Source organism: Pecten maximus, chromosome 6 (assembly GCF_902652985.1).
Source record: "Pecten maximus chromosome 6, xPecMax1.1, whole genome shotgun sequence".
NCBI lineage: Eukaryota > Metazoa > Mollusca > Bivalvia > Pectinida > Pectinidae > Pecten > Pecten maximus.
Genome location: NC_047020.1, coordinates 46,297,906 through 46,316,207, shown reverse-complemented (window position 1 = coordinate 46,316,207; position 18,302 = coordinate 46,297,906). Strand labels below are relative to the sequence as shown.

Sequence of the window (18,302 nt, the reverse complement as noted above, 5' to 3'; positions counted from 1 at the left end):
AAATATCCAAAGGTATTAATTTTTTGTCCTCAAATGTCCAAAGGTATAAATTGTTGTCCTCAAATGTCCAAACGTATAAATTGTTGTCCTCAAATGTCCAAACGTATAAATTGTTGTCCTCAAATGTCCAAAGGTATAAATTGTTGTCCCCAAATGTCCAAAGGGATAAATTGTTGTCCTTATATGTCCAAAGGTATAAATTGTTGTCCCCAAATGTCCAAAGGTATAAATTGTTGTCCCCAAATGTTCAAAGGTATCAATTGTTGTCCCCAAATGTCCAAAAGTATAAATTGTTGTCCTCAAATGTCCAAAAGTATCATTCGTTGTCCTCAAATGTCCAAAGGTATGATTTGTTGTCCTCAAATGTCCAAAGGTATGATTTGTTGTCCTCAAATGTCCAAAGGTATCATTCGTTGTCCTCAAATGTCCAAAGGTATGATTTGTTGTCCTCAAATGTCTAAAGGTATGATTTGTTGTCCTCAAATGTCCAAAGGTAGCATTCGTTGTCCTCAAATGTCCAAAGGTATGATTTGTTGTCCTCAAATGTCCAAAAGTATAAATTGTCGCCCTCAAATGTCCAAAGGAATAAATTGTTGTCCTCAAAGGTCCAAAGGTATAAATTGTTGTCCTCAAATGTCCAAAGGTATAAATTGTTGTCCCCAAATATCCAAATGTATAAATTGTTGTCCCCAAATGTCCAAATGTATAAATTGTTGTCCCCAAATGTCCAAACGTATAAATTGTTGTCCTCAAATGTCCAAACGTATAAATTGTTGTCCTCAAATGTCCAAAGGTATAAATTGTTGTCCTCAAATGTCCAAAGGTATAAATTGTTGTCCTCAAATGTCCAAAGGTATAAATTGTTGTCCCCAAATATCCAAATGTATAAATTGTTGTCCCCAAATATCCAAATGTATAAATTGTTGTCCCCAAATGTCCAAAGGTATAAATTGTTGTCCCCAAATATCCAAATGTATAAATTGTTGTCCCCAAATGTCGAAAGGTATAAATTGTTGTCCCCAAATGTCGAAAGGTATAAATTGTTGTCCCCAAATGTCCAAACGTATAAATTGTTGTCCTCAAATGTCCAAACGTATAAATTGTTGTCCTCAAATGTCCAAAGGTATTAATTTTTTGTCCTCAAATGTCCAAAGGTATAAATTGTTGTCCTCAAATGTCCAAAGGTATTAATTTTTTGTCCTCAAATGTCCAAAGGTATAAATTGTTGTCCTCAAATGTCCAAACGTATAAATTGTTGTCCTCAAGTGTCCAAACGTATAAATTGTTGTCCTCAAATGTCCAAAGGTATAAATTGTTGTCCTCAAATGTCCAAAGGTATGATTTGTTGTCCTCAAATGTCCAAACGTATAAATTGTTGTCCTTATATGTCCAAAGGTATAAATTGTTGTCCTCAAATGTCCAAAGGTATAAATTGTTGTCCTCAAATGTCCAAAGGTATAAATTGTTGTCCTCAAATGTCCAAAGGTATAAATTGTTGTCCCCAAATATCCAAATGTATAAATTGTTGTCCCCAAATGTCCAAAGGTATAAATTGTTGTCCCCAAATATCCAAATGTATAAATTGTTGTCCCCAAATGTCCAAAGGTATAAATTGTTGTCCCCAAATGTCGAAAGGTATAAATTGTTGTCCCCAAATGTCCAAATGTATAAATTGTTGTCCTCAAATGTCCAAACGTATAAATTGTTGTCCTCAAATATCCAAAGGTATTAATTTTTTGTCCTCAAATGTCCAAAGGTATAAATTGTTGTCCTCAAATGTCCAAACGTATAAATTGTTGTCCTCAAATGTCCAAACGTATAAATTGTTGTCCTCAAATGTCCAAAGGTATAAATTGTTGTCCTCAAATGTCCAAAGGTATAAATTGTTGTCCTCAAATGTCCAAAGGTATAAATTGTTGTCCCCAAATGTCCAAAGGGATAAATTGTTGTCCTTATATGTCCAAAGGTATAAATTGTTGTCCCCAAATGTCCAAAGGTATAAATTGTTGTCCTCAAATGTCCAAAGGTATAAATTGTTGTCCCCAAATGTTCAAAGGTATAAATTGTTGTCCCCAAATGTCCAAAGGTATACATTGTTGTCCTCAAATGTCCAAAGGTATAAATTGTTGTCCCCAAATGTCCAAAGGTATACATTGTTGTTCTCAAATGTCCAAAGGTATAAATTGTTGTCCTTATATGTCCAAAGGTATAAATTGTTGTCCCCAAATGTCCAAACGTATAAATTGTTGTCCTTATATGTACAAAGGTATAAATTGTTGTCCCCAAATGTCCAAACGTATAAATTGTTGTCCCCAAATGTCCAAACGTATAAATTGTTGTCCCCAAATGTCCAAAGGTATAAATTGTTGTCCTCAAATGTCCAAAGGTATAAATTGTTGTCCCCAAATGTCCAAAGGTATACATTGTTGTTCTCAAATGTCCAAAGGTATAAATTGTTGTCCTTATATGTCCAAAGGTATAAATTATTGTCCCCAAATGTCCAAACGTATAAATTGTTGTCCTTATATGTACAAAGGTATAAATTGTTGTCCCCAAATGTCCAAAGGTATAAATTGTTGTCCCCAAATGTCCAAAGGTATAAATTGTTGTCCCCAAATGTCCAAAGGTATAAATTGTTGTCCTCAAATGTCCAAAGGTATAAATTGTTGTCCTAAAATGTCCAAAGGTATAAATGTTGTCCCTAAATGTCCAAAGGTATAAATTGTTGTCCTCAAATGTCCAAAGGTATAAATTGTTGTCCTCTAATGTCCAAAGGTATAAATTGTAATCCTCAAATGTCCAAAGGTATGATTTGAAACTTTGTTGTTTGTTCATAGAACAGAAAAATGCAATTGACTAAGAGTTCTACTTTTTATGGAGATTTGTTTTGAGTTTTACTTTTATTGACTGTAGTTCAGAGTTCAGTTTTTACATCAACTAATGAAATGAGCCGGTTAAGGTCACATGACCTGTTGATTACTGTGTAAACACTGTGTACAGTGATGGTTATATCCATTTATTAAGATGCTCAGCGAACTGTGTCACTTTTCAAAGTAATGATCTAGTTCAATCACCAAGAAGTTCCAGTTTTATAAAAGAAGATCACATGCTGTAAAAAATTCCTTCATGACCTTTTAAATAAATGGATTGACCTTTAAGTAGAAATGAACCTTTACATTGTCGCAAGTTCCAATACAAAAAAGGAAAGAAGAGATGATGTAGCCTGTTTGTTTGTTTTCCTAGGGCACCAAGGATTACACCCCCCTGCAGATGGCCATCCGGGAGAGTGTATTCAATACCATAATCACATGCTTCAAACGCCACGGAGCAGAAACCATTGATACACCAGTGTTTGAGCTCAAAGTAAGCTACCTCTCCTAGACACATTAGACATCCAATACTGATTATTTAGGTCGAGTGATTTATTTGAATTGCCTTTTGTTTATATGCTGTGAGTTATCTGTCCACAACCAAATAGCACTTTTGGCTTTCTTCAAATTTTCTGTCGGTCTTAATGATTCCCTGAAATGTGTGTTGATCTTAATGATTCCCAGAAATGAGTGTTGATCTTAATGATTCCAAGAAATGAGTGTTTGTCTTAATGATACCCCAGAAATGAGTGTTTATCTTAATGATACCCAGAAATGAGTGTTGATCTTAATGATTCCCAGAAATGAATGTTGATCTTAATGATTCCAAGAAATGAGTGTTTATCTTAATGATACCCAGAAACGAGTGTTGATCTTAATGATTCCCAGAAATGAGTGTTGATCTTAATGATTCCAAGAAATGAGTGATTATCTTAATGATTCCTAGAAATGAGTGTTTATCTTAATGATGCCCAGAAATGAGTGTTTATCTTAATGATTCCCAGAAATGAATATTTATCTTAATGATTCCCAGAAATGAGTGTTTATCTTAATGATTCCCAGAAATGAGTGTTGATCTTAATGATACCCAGAAATGAGTGTTGATCTTAATGATTCCCAGAATTGAGTGTTTATCTTAATGATTCCCAAAATGAATGTTTGTCTTAATGATTCCCAGAAATGAGTGTTTATCTTAATGATGCCCAGAAATAAGTGTAGATCTTAATGATACCCAGAAATGAGTGTTTGTCTTAATGATACCCAAAATGAATGTTTGTCTTAATGATTCCCAGAAATGAGTGTTTATCTTAATGATGCCCAGAAATGAGTGTTGTCTTAATGATACCCAGAAATGAGTGTTTATATTTTAATGATTCCCAGAAATGAATGTTTATCTTAATGATTCCCAGAAATGAGTGTTGAACTTAATGATACCCCAGAAATGAATATTTATCTTAATGATTCTCAGAAATGAATGTTTATCTTAATGATGCCCAGAAATGAGTGTAGATCTTAATGATCCCCAGAAATGAGTGTTTGTCTTAATGATACCCAGAAATGAGTGTTTATATTTTAATGATTCCCAGAAATGAGTGTTGAACTTAATGATACCCCAGAAATGAATATTTATATTAATGATTCTCAGAAATGAATGTTTATCTTAATGATCCCCAGAAATGAATGTTTATCTTAATGATACCCAGAAATGAGTGTTGATCTTAATGATACCCAGAAATGAGTGTTGATCTTAATGATTCCCCAGAATTGAGTGTTTATCTTAATGTTTCCCTAGAAATAAATGTTTATCTTAATGATATCCAGAAATGAATGTTTATCTTAATGATTCTCAGAAATGAGTGTTGATCTTAATGATACCCAGAAATGAATATTTATCTTAATGATTCTCAGAAATGATTATTTATCTTAATGATCCCAGAAATGAATGTTTATCTTAATGATTCCCAGAAATGAATGTTTATCTTAATGATACCCAGAAATGAGTGTTGATCTTAATGATACCCAGAAATGAGTGTTGATCTTAATGATTCCCAGAATTGAGTGTTTATCTTAATGTTTCCCAGAAATGAGTGTTGATCTTAATGATTCCCAGAAATGAATGTTTATCTTAATGATACCCAGAAATGAATATTTATCTTAATGATTCCCAGAAATGAATGTTTATCTTAATGATACCCAGAAATGAGTGTTGATCTTAATGATACCCAGAAATGAGTGTTGATCTTAATGATACCCAGAAATGAATATTTATCTTAATGATACCCAGAAATGAGTGTTTATCTTAATGATACCCAGAAATGATTATTTATCTTAATGATACCCAGAAATGAGTGTTGATCTTAATGTTTCCTAGAAATAAATGTTTATCTTAATGATATCCAGAAATGAATGTTCATCTTAATGATTCCCAGAAATGAATGTTTATCTTAATGATACCCAGAAATGAGTGTAATGATAAACCTTGTTATAATTACAGGAAACACTGACAGGGAAGTATGGTGAAGACTCGAAGCTGATTTATGATTTGAAAGATCAGGGAGGAGAACTCTTGTCGCTTCGTTATGATTTAACTGTATCCTTGACTAAGTGATCATCTTTTTACCATAAATCATTTTCTCATCATTTCAGAAGGAAAGAGAGCACATTTCTGATACAAAGTTTTGTTTCATTGCTGAAATTACACTTTTAAAATTTAAATGTCAAAATAATAAACTTGTCCTGTTTATTTAATATAGACACAGAGCTAAATTTCAACATGTATAAGATTTGAGAATGGATTCTAGGAGGTACCAGCCTCAGTTTCTAGTACGGTGCTAAAATGTCGGCGGTCAGTATTATTGTAAGATGGATATCTGATAGACTAAAGGAAGGTGAATATTTTGTATATAATAGACTGAAGGAAGGTGAATATTTTGTATCTAATAGACTAAAGGAAGGTGAATATTTTGTATATAATAGATTGAAGGAAGGTGAATATTTCGTATCACATTGACTAAAGGAAGGTGTATATTTTGTATCTAATAGACTGAAGGAAGGTGAATATTTTGTATCTAATAGACTAAAGGAAGGTGAATATTTTGTATCTCATAGACTAAAGGAAGGTGAATATTTTGTATCATAGACTAAAGGAAGGTGAATATTTCGTATCACATTGACTAAAGGAAGGTGAATATTTTGTATCTAATAGACTAAAGGAAGGTGAATATTTCGTATTACATTGACTAAAGGAAGGTGAATATTTTGTATCTAATAGACTGAAGGAAGGTGAATATTTTGTATCACATTGACTGAAGGAAGGTGAATATTTTGTATCTAATAGACTGAAGGAAGGTGAATATTTCTTATCACATTGACTAAAGGAAGGTGAATATTTCGTATCACAATGACTAAAGGAAGGTGAATATTTCGTATCTAATAGACTAAAGGAAGGTGAATATTTTGTATCACATAGACTAAAGGAAGGTGAATATTTTGTATCACATAGACTAAAGGAAGGTGACTATTTCTTATCACATAGACTAAAGGAAGGTGAATATTTTGTATCACATAGACTAAAGGAAGGTGAATATTTTGTATCTAATAGACTAAAGGAAGGTGAATATTTTGTATCACATAGACTAAAGGAAGGTGAATATTTTGTATCACATAGATTAAAGGAAGGTGAATATTTCGTATCTGATAGACTGAAGGGAAATTTTTGTCTTATTCCTTAACTTGAATTAAAGGTGCCATTTGCACGTTACCTGGCCATGAATAAAGTGATGAATATCAAGCGTTACCACATAGCAAAGGTGTATCGCCGTGACAACCCAGCCATGACAAGAGGGCGGTTCCGCGAGTTTTACCAGTGTGTATGTATTAACAAGGATACTTCTGGGAATTTTTAGTTTAATAATTAGCATACTTTCTACTTTCTAGGAAAAAAATTTGATCAAACTTGATTTTAACATTTTAATCAAGGTATCAATTTTGCTTTGAAATCTTGTAACATGTAGATATTTATATGTTACTGGTACGTGTAGCCATTATTTGATATTAGATATTTGGTACGTGTGGCCATTATTTGATATTAGATATTTATATGTTACTGGTACGTGTGGCCATTATTTGATATTAGATATTTATATGTTACTGGTACGTGTGGCCATTATTTGATATTAGATATTTATACGTTACTGGTACGTGTGGCCATTATTTGATATTAGATGTTGATTCCTCGGTACGTGTGACCATTATTTAATTAGATGTTGATTCCCTCCAGGACTTCGATATAGCTGGACAGTACGACCCAATGATACCTGATGCTGAATGTATAAAGATCGTCACAGAAATATTATCAAAACTAGAACTAGGAGACTTTGTAATAAAGGTAAGTAATTGGTGTTATTCTATATAAAGCTAGAACAGCCCTAATACATTTACCTATTTGATTAATCAACCTGTGTTGGTATGATAAGTTTTTAGGTCACCTGAGATGAAGCCCTGGGGATGGGTAAACTGTAGTTTATATAAAGAAATCACTTTTTTGGCTTTCATTTGTTTGCTTTCTATTGGAATTCATTCTAACTTGGTAAACATCATCATTGGATGACAGTTTTGATGGCGTGCACATTGGTGAGGCTGACCCCTAGGGGCTTCTGTATAAGCGGGGTCAAACAGGGTCAAATTATCTGAAATTTCAAAAGTCTTCTTCTAAAAATTAAAATAAGGTAGAATCAAATACTCTACATAGATGGAAGGTTATAAAGATTTGCTTCATCTAAATTGTGAATTTCATGACCCTGGAGTCTTATTCTTGCTCCTGGGGAGGATAAACTTTATTATAATTTATATATGGAAAATCACATTTTTGACTATCATGTTTTGGATTTCTTTCGGAATTAATTCTAACTTGGTTAGAATTAGCAGTTTTATAAGGCAGTTTGTTGATAGGTATGCAAATGTTGGCCCGACTGACCCCCAGGGGCTGATGGGCTGGGTCAAAGAGGGCTGAAGAAATATGTTAAAACTCAGGTGACCGTTCAGGCCCATGGGCCTCTTGTTTATTTATTAATGTTCTTATTTAGTTTAGTTTGACTTAGATTGATAATTACATTTCCTTTGTCACCTACTGTCAGCATTTTTCTTAAATGAGTATTAAAGCAAGAGATTATAATGTAAGATTATTCAGGTAGAGAAAAATCCTTGTTTTTACAGGTCAACCATAGAAAATTGTTGGATGGGATGTTTGCAGCGTGTGGCGTACCAGATGATAAATTTAGAACAATTTGTTCCTCCGTAGATAAACTTGACAAGGTGAGGCCATCAATTGATTTGTTAAGGAAAACGTACAACATAACACAACTTTTTTTACTCAAATTTGGCTAAAGTTTTAACTTGGGGGCACCGGTAGGGGACATGTAATGGTTTAGCAATACTCACAGAATGCTTGTTTTCGACTAGGTTTCCAGCACTTGTTCGGCATACAGCCGATGATAGTCGGGTATTTTGTCTCTGTATACAAAACGGACACGGATAAGTCGAACCATCGGATAAGTCAAATATTTTGCTTGGTCCCGTCGACTTCGACTTGTCCGAGTTTTACTGTATATGGTAAAACGTTGGATTGTTGTATTTTTGTGAATGATGACAGAATGCAATACAAGTATAATATGTGGACAGTGTAGCCCGCTATCAACCTGTATATGTACGTAAATATGTACGTAAAAGATGTCCATTATTGGGCTTAACCAAGTGTAGACTACACCTTCGGGATGAGCTGACATAAACACCTCTCTGAGAGATGTCGGCTTGTCACATACAGTAAAACTCGTTTATAACGAACTCCAAGGGACCTTGATATTGAATTCGTTATACAAGTAGTTCGTTGTATAAATAAAACAAACGGGAATAACAGTTGATAAAAAATTCGTTATACATGTTAATCCTTTTGTAACTAGCGAGTTTGTAAGACAAGTACTGTTAAAACAAACAAGTTAACCAAAATGAACTTTTGCTGAAAACATGCCTCAGTCCTTAGAGTAATAAAAGATTGAACATTGTGCGTAGCACTAAGAATGTCATCCTGGACATTCGACTGTGCCTTGACGAAATGTCGCAATCGTCCACATGTTTTTGACTTTGTTAGGCCGATGACAAATACTGAGTAATACTATCATCCTTGTGTTAAAGAATAGTACTTAAAGTGCTTGCAGGGATATCAAAGTCACCTGTGAAAATTTAACTTTTATCATGTTTCAGACTTTCTGGGAAGATGTACGAACAGAGATGATTGAAGAGAAGAAGTTAGACCCCGAAGCAGCAGACAAAATTGGAAAATATGTCAAACTGCAAGGTAAAACTGTTAACTCCGCATGTTACCACACGTATACAACTAATTAACATAGGTCTATAACTATAGTTACCACACGTTTACAACTCATTAACATAGGTCTATAACCATAGTTACCACAAGTTTACAACTCATTAACATAGGGCTATAACCATAGTTACCACAAGTTTACAACTCATTAGCATAGGTCTATAACCATAATTACCACAAGTTTACAACTCATTAACATAGGTCTATAACCATAGTTACCACAAGTTTACAACTCATTAACATAGGGCTATAACCATAGTTACCACACGTTTACAACTAATTAACATAGGTCTATAACCATAGTTACCACAAGTTTACAACTAATTAACATAGGTCTATAACCATAGTTACAACAGGTTTATAACCAGACACTAGGTCTATAACCACAGTTACAACAGGTTTATAACCAGACACTGTAGGTCTATAACCATAGTTACAGCAGGTTTATAACCAGACACTGTAGGTCTATAACCACAGTTACAACAGGTTTATAACCAGACACTGTAGGTCTATAACCAGCAGGTTTATAACCAGACACTGTAGGTCTATAACCACAGTTACAGCAGGTTTATAACCAGACACTAGGTCTATAACCAAAGTTACAGCAGGTTTATAACCAGACACTGTGGGTCTATAACCACAGTTACAGCAGGTTTATAACCAGACACTGTAGGTCTATAACCACAGTTACAGCAGGTTTATAACCAGACACTAGGTCTATAACCATAGTTACAGCAGGTTTATAACCAGACACTAGGTCTATAACCACAGTTACAGCAGGTTTATAACCAGACACTGTAGGTCTATAACCATAGTTACAACAGGTTTATAACCAGACACTGTAGGTCTATAACCACAGTTACCACACGTTTATAACCAGACACTAGGTCTATAACCACAGTTACAGCAGGTTTATATCCAGACACTGTAGGTCTATAACCATAGTTACAGCAGGTTTATAACCAGACACTGTAGGTCTATAACCATAGTTACAACAGGTTTATAACCAGACACTGTAGGTCTATAACCACAGTTACAACAGGTTTATAACCAGACACTGTAGGTCTATAACCATATTTACAGCAGGTTTATAACCAGACACTGTAGGTCTATAACCACAGTTACAGCAGGTTTATAACCAGACACTGTAGGTCTATAACCAAAGTTACAGCAGGTTTATAACCAGACACTGTAGGTCTATAACCACAGTTACAGCAGGTTTATAACCAGACACTGTAGGTCTATAACGACACTTACAGCAGGTTTATAACCAGACACTGTAGGTCTATAACCATAGTTACAACAGGTTTATAACCAGACACTGTAGGTCTATAACCACAGTTACAGCAGGTTTATAACCAGACACTGTAGGTCTATAACCACACTTACAACAGGTTTATAACCAGACACTAGGTCTATAACCACACTTACAACAGGTTTATAACCAGACACTGTAGGTCTATAACCATAGTTACAGCAGGTTTATAACCAGACACTGTAGGTCTATAACGACACTTACAGCAGGTTTATAACCAGACACTAGGTCTATAACCACACTTACAACAGGTTTATAACCAGACACTGTAGGTCTATAACCACACTTACAACAGGTTTATAACCAGACACTGTAGGTCTATAACCATAGTTACAGCAGGTTTATAACCAGACACTGTAGGTCTATAACCACAGTTACAACAGGTTTATAACCAGACACTGTAGGTCTATAACCACAGTTACAACAGGTTTATAACCAGACACTGTAGGTCTATAACCATAGTTACAACAGGTTTATAACCAGACACTGTAGGTCTATAACCACAGTTACAGCAGGTTTATAACCAGACACTGTAGGTCTATAACCATAGTTACAACAGGTTTATAACCAGACACTGTAGGTCTATAACCACAGTTACAACAGGTTTATAACCAGACACTAGGTCTATAACCACAGTTACAGCAGATTTATAACCAGACACTGTAGGTCTATAACCATAGTTACAGCAGGTTTATAACCAGACACTGTAGGTCTATAACCACAGTTACAGCAGGTTTATAACCAGACACTGTAGGTCTATAACCATAGTTACAACAGGTTTATAACCAGACACTGTAGGTCTATAACCATAGTTACAACAGGTTTATAACCAGACACTGTAGGTCTATAACCACAGTTACAGCAGGTTTATAACCAGACACTGTAGGTCTATAACCACACTTACAACAGGTTTATAACCAGACACTGTAGGTCTATAACCATAGTTACAGCAGGTTTATAACCAGACACTGTAGGTCTATAACCACACTTACAGCAGGTTTATAACCAGACACTGTAGGTCTATAACCACAGTTACAGCAGGTTTATAACCAGACACTGTAGGTCCTATCAACCATAGTTACAGCAGGTTTATAACCAGACACTGTAGGTCTATAACCACAGTTACAGCAGGTTTATAACCAGACACTGTAGGTCTATAACCACAGTTACAGCAGGTTTATAACCAGACACTGTAGGTCTATAACCACAGTTACAACAGGTTTATAACCAGACACTGTAGGTCTATAACCACAGTTACAGCAGGTTTATAACCAGACACTGTAGGTCTATAACCACAGTTACAACAGGTTTATAACCAGACACTGTAGGTCTATAACCACAGTTACAACAGGTTTATAACCAGACACTGTAGGTCTATAACCACAGTTACAACAGGTTTATAACCAGACACTGTAGGTCTATAACCACAGTTACAGCAGGTTTATAACCAGACACTGTAGGTCTATAACCACAGTTACAGCAGGTTTATAACCAGACACTGTAGGTCTATAACCACAGTTACAGCAGGTTTATAACCAGACACTGTAGGTCTATAACCACAGTTACAGCAGGTTTATAACCAGACACTGTAGGTCTATAACCACAGTTACAGCAGGTTTATAACCAGACACTGTAGGTCTATAACCACAGTTACAGCAGGTTTATAACCAGACACTGTAGGTCTATAACCACAGTTACAGCAGGTTTATAACCAGACACTGTAGGTCTATAACCACAGTTACAGCAGGTTTATAACCAGACACTGTAGGTCTATAACCACAGTTACAGCAGGTTTATAACCAGACACTGTAGGTCTATAACCACAGTTACAGCAGGTTTATAACCAGACACTGTAGGTCTATAACCACAGTTACAGCAGGTTTATAACCAGACACTGTAGGTCTATAACCACAGTTACAGCAGGTTTATAACCAGACACTGTAGGTCTATAACCACAGTTACAGCAGGTTTATAACCAGACACTGTAGGTCTATAACCACAGTTACAGCAGGTTTATAACCAGACACTGTAGGTCTATAACCAAAGTTACAGCAGGTTTATAACCAGACACTGTAGGTCTATAACCACAGTTACAGCAGGTTTATAACCAGACACTGTAGGTCTATAACCATAGTTACAGCAGGTTTATAACCAGACACTGTAGGTCTATAACCACAGTTACAGCAGGTTTATAACCAGACACTGTAGGTCTATAACCACAGTTACAGCAGGTTTATAACCAGACACTGTAGGTCTATAACCACAGTTACAGCAGGTTTATAACCAGACACTGTAGGTCTATAACCACAGTTACAGCAGGTTTATAACCAGACACTGTAGGTCTATAACCACAGTTACAGCAGGTTTATAACCAGACACTGTAGGTCTATAACCATAGTTACAGCAGGTTTATAACCAGACACTGTAGGTCTATAACCACAGTTACAGCAGGTTAACCAGACACGTAGCTACCCAGGTTCCTCGGTAACATTACAGGAGTTGATCACGAGGAGTCCTCGATGATCGCGTCCTATTATACAGATTTTATCTACGAGGATTCCTCAAAATTGTGAGCGAGCCCATATGCAGAGTAACTACGAGGGGAGTCTCAAGGTGAGTCGCGTCCTCATTATACAGAGTTATTACGAGTTCGCAGTCCTCAAGGTTTTCAGTCCGCGTCCCTATTATACAGAGTTATCTACGAGGGAGTCCTCAAAGGTGAGTCGCGTCCCATTATACAGAGTTATCTACGAGGGAGTCCTCAAAGGTGAGTCGCGTCCTATTATACAGAGTTATCTACGAGGGAGTCCTCAAAGGTGAGTCGCGTCCTATTATACAGAGTTATCTACGAGGGAGTCCTCAAAGGTGAATCCTCAACCCAAATGTTTTATCATATTCAGGTTTTACCCACGACACAGATGTTTTATCATATCAGGTTTTACCCACGACCCAAATGTTTTATCATATTCAGGTTTTACCCACGACACAAATGTTTTATCCTATTCAGGTTTTACCCACGACACAAATGTTTTATCATATTCAGGTTTTACCCACGACACAAATGTTTTACCATATTCAGGTTTTACCCACGACACAAATGTTTTATCCATATTCAGGTTTTACCCACGCCCCAAATGTTTTATCATATTCAGGTTTTACCCGCGACCCGAATGTTTTACCATATTCAGGTTTTACCAACGACCCAAATGTTTTATCATATTCAGGTTTTACCCACGACCCAAATGTTTTATCATATTCAGGTTTTACCCACGACCCAAATGTTTTATCATATTCAGGTTTTACCCACGACACAAATGTTTTATCATATTCAGGTTTTACCCACGACACAAATGTTTTATCATATTCAGGTTTTACCCACGACCCAAATGTTTTATCATATTCAGGTTTTACCCACGACCCAAGTGTTTTATCATATTCAGGTTTTACCCACGACCCAAGTGTTTTATCATATTCAGGTTTTACCCACGACCCAAATGTTTTATCATATTCAGGTTTTACCCCACGACCTAAGTGTTTTATCATATTCAGGTTTTACCCACGACCCAAGTGTTTTATCATATTCAGGTTTTACCCACGACACAAATATTTTATCATATTCAGGTTTTACCCACGACACAAGTATTTTATCATATTCAGGTTTTACCCACGACACAAATATTTTATCATATTCAGGTTTTACCCACGACACAAATATTTTATCATATTCAGGTTTTACCCACGACCCAAATGTTTTATCATATTCAGGTTTTACCCACGACCCAAGTGTTTTATCATATTCAGGTTTTACCCACGACACAAATGTCTTATCATATTCAGGTTTTACCCACGACACAAGTGTTTTATCATATTCAGGTTTTACCCACGACCCAAGTAAAAAAAAGGGGGAGGAAACTGTATCCGTTGGAAGTGTGGCAGGAGGAGGACGATACGATGGACTTGTTGGAATGTTTGACCCCAAAGGTCGTAAAGTACCATGTGTTGGCGTTAGTATAGGCATAGAGAGGGTATTTGCCATCATGGAGGCCAGAGCCATTGTAAGTATCATTTTTACCTCACATGGTCAGAAGTACCAGTGAGCTGATGCTGTGGTGCATCATCTGCCGTCTGTCAACTTTACACTACTAGTCATGAAATAGTGATTGAAGGATTGATGGGATTTTGACAAAACTTGTTTTGTTGACTTATTACCTCAACCTCTCCCTCAAGTTTGAATGTCATATTCCATGTATGAGGCTCCAGTGAGCTGATTGGCTGATTTTTTTCCGCACGATATCTATTGAAGGAATTACCAGATTTTGATGAAACTGGCTTGGTAGACTTGTTACTAATTATGTTGATTACTTTCACAGAAACTTGATAACTGAACACAAATAAAAATGTAATGATTCTAAATGCTATGTCATGTGTTTCATGTTTTTATGCATGTTACCCACTTAATTCCATGTTATACACTATTTGCATGGCGAGGGATCTTGACGACTATGTCCTTTTTACTTTTAGGCCGCCAAGTCAAAGATCAGAACCACAGAGACTGAGGTTTACGTTGTGTCTGCCCAGAAAGGTTTGCTGGAGGAACGCCTAAAACTCTGCCGAGAATTGTGGGACGCCAATATCAAGGTATATAACCCAATCAAAACTTCTAAATTCAGAATATGAAAGCGAAGTTAAACTTTCCAATAACAAGTTAATGTTTTTATCAATTGATCATTAACGATTAATATAACATTGATAAGAACACATGTATTCCAGTTATTATTTTCCCTTTTCAAAATCAAATAAAAGTTCATTTTCCTGTTAACTGTAAATAAAGGTTTCACACTGATATTTATTGAATATTTTATCTGAGCACTGACAACTGTGTAATTGTATTTTCTGTTGTAGACAGAGCAGGCGTACAAGGCCAACCCCAAGCCTTTAACACAGTTCCAGTACTGTGAGACAGCCGGAATACCCCTGGCTGTTATTATAGGGCAGTCCGAGATAGAGAACCAGTTTGTAAAGCTGAGAAACACCGTCACACGGGAGGAGGTAGGCAGGATATACAATACAGATAAAGTATTAAATAGAAACACCGTCACACGGGAGGATTTAATAGAAACACCGTCACACGGGAGGATTTAGTAGAAACACAGTCACACGGGAGGATTAAATAGAAACACCGTCACACGGGAGGATTTAATAGAAACACAGTCACACGGGAGGATTAAATAGAAACACTGTCACACGGGAGGATTTAACAGAAACACCGTCACACGGGAGGATTTAATAGAAACACCATCACACGGGAGGATTTAATAGAAACACAGTCACACGGGAGGATTTAATAGAAACACCGTCACACGGGAGGATTTAATAGAAACACAGTCACACGGGAGGATTTAATAGAAACACCGTCACACGGGAGGATTTAATAGAAACACCGTCACACGGGAGGATTTAATAGAAACACCGTCACACGGGAGGATTTAATAGAAACACCGTCACACGGGAGGATTTAATAGAAACACCGTCACACTGGAGGATTTAATAGAAACACCGTCACACGGGAGGATTTAATAGAAACACCGTCACACCGGAGGATTTAATAGAAACACCGTCACACTGGAGGAGGTAGGCAGGATATACAATACAGATAAAGTATTTAATAGAAACACCGTCACACGGGAGGATTTAATAGAAACACCGTCACACCGGAGGATTTAATAGAAACACCGTCACACTGGAGGATTTAATAGAAACACCGTCACACGGGAGGATTTAATAGAAACACCGTCACACGGGAGGATTTAATAGAAACACCGTCACACTGGAGGAGGTAGGCAGGATATACAATACAGATAAAGTATTTAATAGGATATCCATCTACGAGACTCTGTTGATAACAAGACCGCCCATGTCTACTGAAGTTCTGTATAAATCTGTTGATAACAAGACCGCCCATGTCTACTGAAGTTCTGTATAAATCTGTTGATAACAAGACCGCCCATGTCTACTGAAGTTCTGTATAAATCTGTTGATAACAAGACCGCCCATGTCTACTGAAGTTCTGTATAAATCTGTTGATAACAAGACCCCCCATGTGTAATTAAGTTCTGTATAAATCTGTTGATAACAAGATCGCCCATGTCTACTGAAGTTCTGTATAAATCTGTTGATAACAAGACCCCCCATGTCTAATTAAGTTCTGTATAAATCTGTTGATAACAAGACCGCCCATGTCTAATTAAGTTCTGTATAAATCTGTTGATAACAAGACCGCCCATGTCTAATTAAGTTCAGTATAAATCTGTTGATAACAAGACCGCCCATGTCTACTGAAGTTCTGTATAAATCTCCCCGATAACATCCACATCTGTCACACATTACTATGTATAGAAGGGTCTGTAGTTGGGTGTATGGGATCTAGCGATATCACAAAAGGCTTCTTTTTATTGATGAATATTTTAGGACAGAATAAAACAAAAAAGGTTTAGTATTTTTCACTGACGAACAGTTTGTTAGTATATTATGAAGTGAAATTGGAATGAAAGCTTGAGTCAATTGATCAAAGATTTACTTGATTATAGTTTGCTTGTTGGGTTAATTCCCCTTAATTCCAGGGTCATTTCAAGGCTTGGGTCTCCTTGTAGTAGGTAGTGGCTACCACACTGAACAACATACGGGAGACCCATCATCCAGAGCATATAGGGTAAAGTGGTACAACCATGAAAGCACAGTCCATTTCTTAGCTTCCTGAGAAACACAAACCAGCACGGGTAGGGAATGTCAAACTCTCAGGATCTTTACCTCAAGTTACTTGGCTGATGCTCTAACCGACTGAGTTAGCAGCCCCTCAATGGATTTAAGGTCAAGGTCATTTGTGTCCAAAGTTCAAAGACAAAGTAGGTCTCTGACTACAACCCTGGCTCTTGATGGCGGAGGTTTTTAAATTGAAATAAAACAAATCAAAATTAACAAATGAATATTGCGCCAGAATTTACATTTCTGTTAACATGTTAGCCCAGCAAATATGGAGGTGGAAGGAAACAAGAGTCACATCATAGTAAATGTATAATGTATATTATTATACCTCACTTTTGTTAGAATTCTTTTCATTGGACGAAAACATATCACCTGACATTTTATAAATCGAATATCCCCTGACAAATGCCGTCGCCGGGGTATAACCCGTCGAATAACCATGTAACCATGGCAGCAGAGTATTATACCCCGGTGTATAACCCCTCCGCCCGATGAATAACCCTTCGTCATCGAACGCGCCTGCATCGGAAGTCGGGCAGTGGAACTCTTTTGCGTTTGTTGTCGTCTGGTTCCAAAAACACAAACAACAACACAGGCTTTTGAAATGGCAGTGTCATCACGATTTGGCCGATCAACAGAAGTAGAAATAACAGCGATATTGGACAGCAAGGATGCTTTAAACACCAAAAAGGCCACAAAATATGCTCTTTTTCGGTATAATAAAACTATTATGACCCTCTGTGTCAGGATATATCCAGAATTATGTCCCTGGGAAGGCTACGCCCTCGGGAAAATAACCCTTCCCAGGGACATAATTCTGGATATATCCCGACACAGAGGGCCATAATTGTATATTATGCTTCCTTGTGATGTTGAAATGTCAAAGGTCAACCTTAGCTATATGGGCAGTCTTCCTAACGATTAACGGGGATATGTTGCCACAAGACTCCCCCTTACAGACCTGTCAGTGTTCTAG

The 18,302-nt window shown here is 36.5% G+C and overlaps 1 protein-coding gene across 1 annotated transcript in view; it reads left to right on the top strand.

Annotated features, from left to right (window-relative positions):
• LOC117330222 (histidine--tRNA ligase, cytoplasmic-like) overlaps positions 1-18,302 on the top strand; it is a 33,610-nt gene that overhangs the window by 14,554 nt on the left and 754 nt on the right. The window contains exons 3-12 of the mRNA XM_033888443.1: positions 3,244-3,363; positions 5,365-5,460; positions 6,614-6,739; positions 7,150-7,257; positions 8,085-8,183; positions 9,129-9,267; positions 13,337-13,429; positions 14,438-14,619; positions 15,086-15,202; positions 15,467-15,613. Of these exons, the coding sequence (XP_033744334.1) occupies positions 3,244-3,363; positions 5,365-5,460; positions 6,614-6,739; positions 7,150-7,257; positions 8,085-8,183; positions 9,129-9,267; positions 13,337-13,429; positions 14,438-14,619; positions 15,086-15,202; positions 15,467-15,613 (1,227 nt within the window). The remainder of the gene's footprint in view (positions 1-3,243; positions 3,364-5,364; positions 5,461-6,613; positions 6,740-7,149; positions 7,258-8,084; positions 8,184-9,128; positions 9,268-13,336; positions 13,430-14,437; positions 14,620-15,085; positions 15,203-15,466; positions 15,614-18,302) is intronic.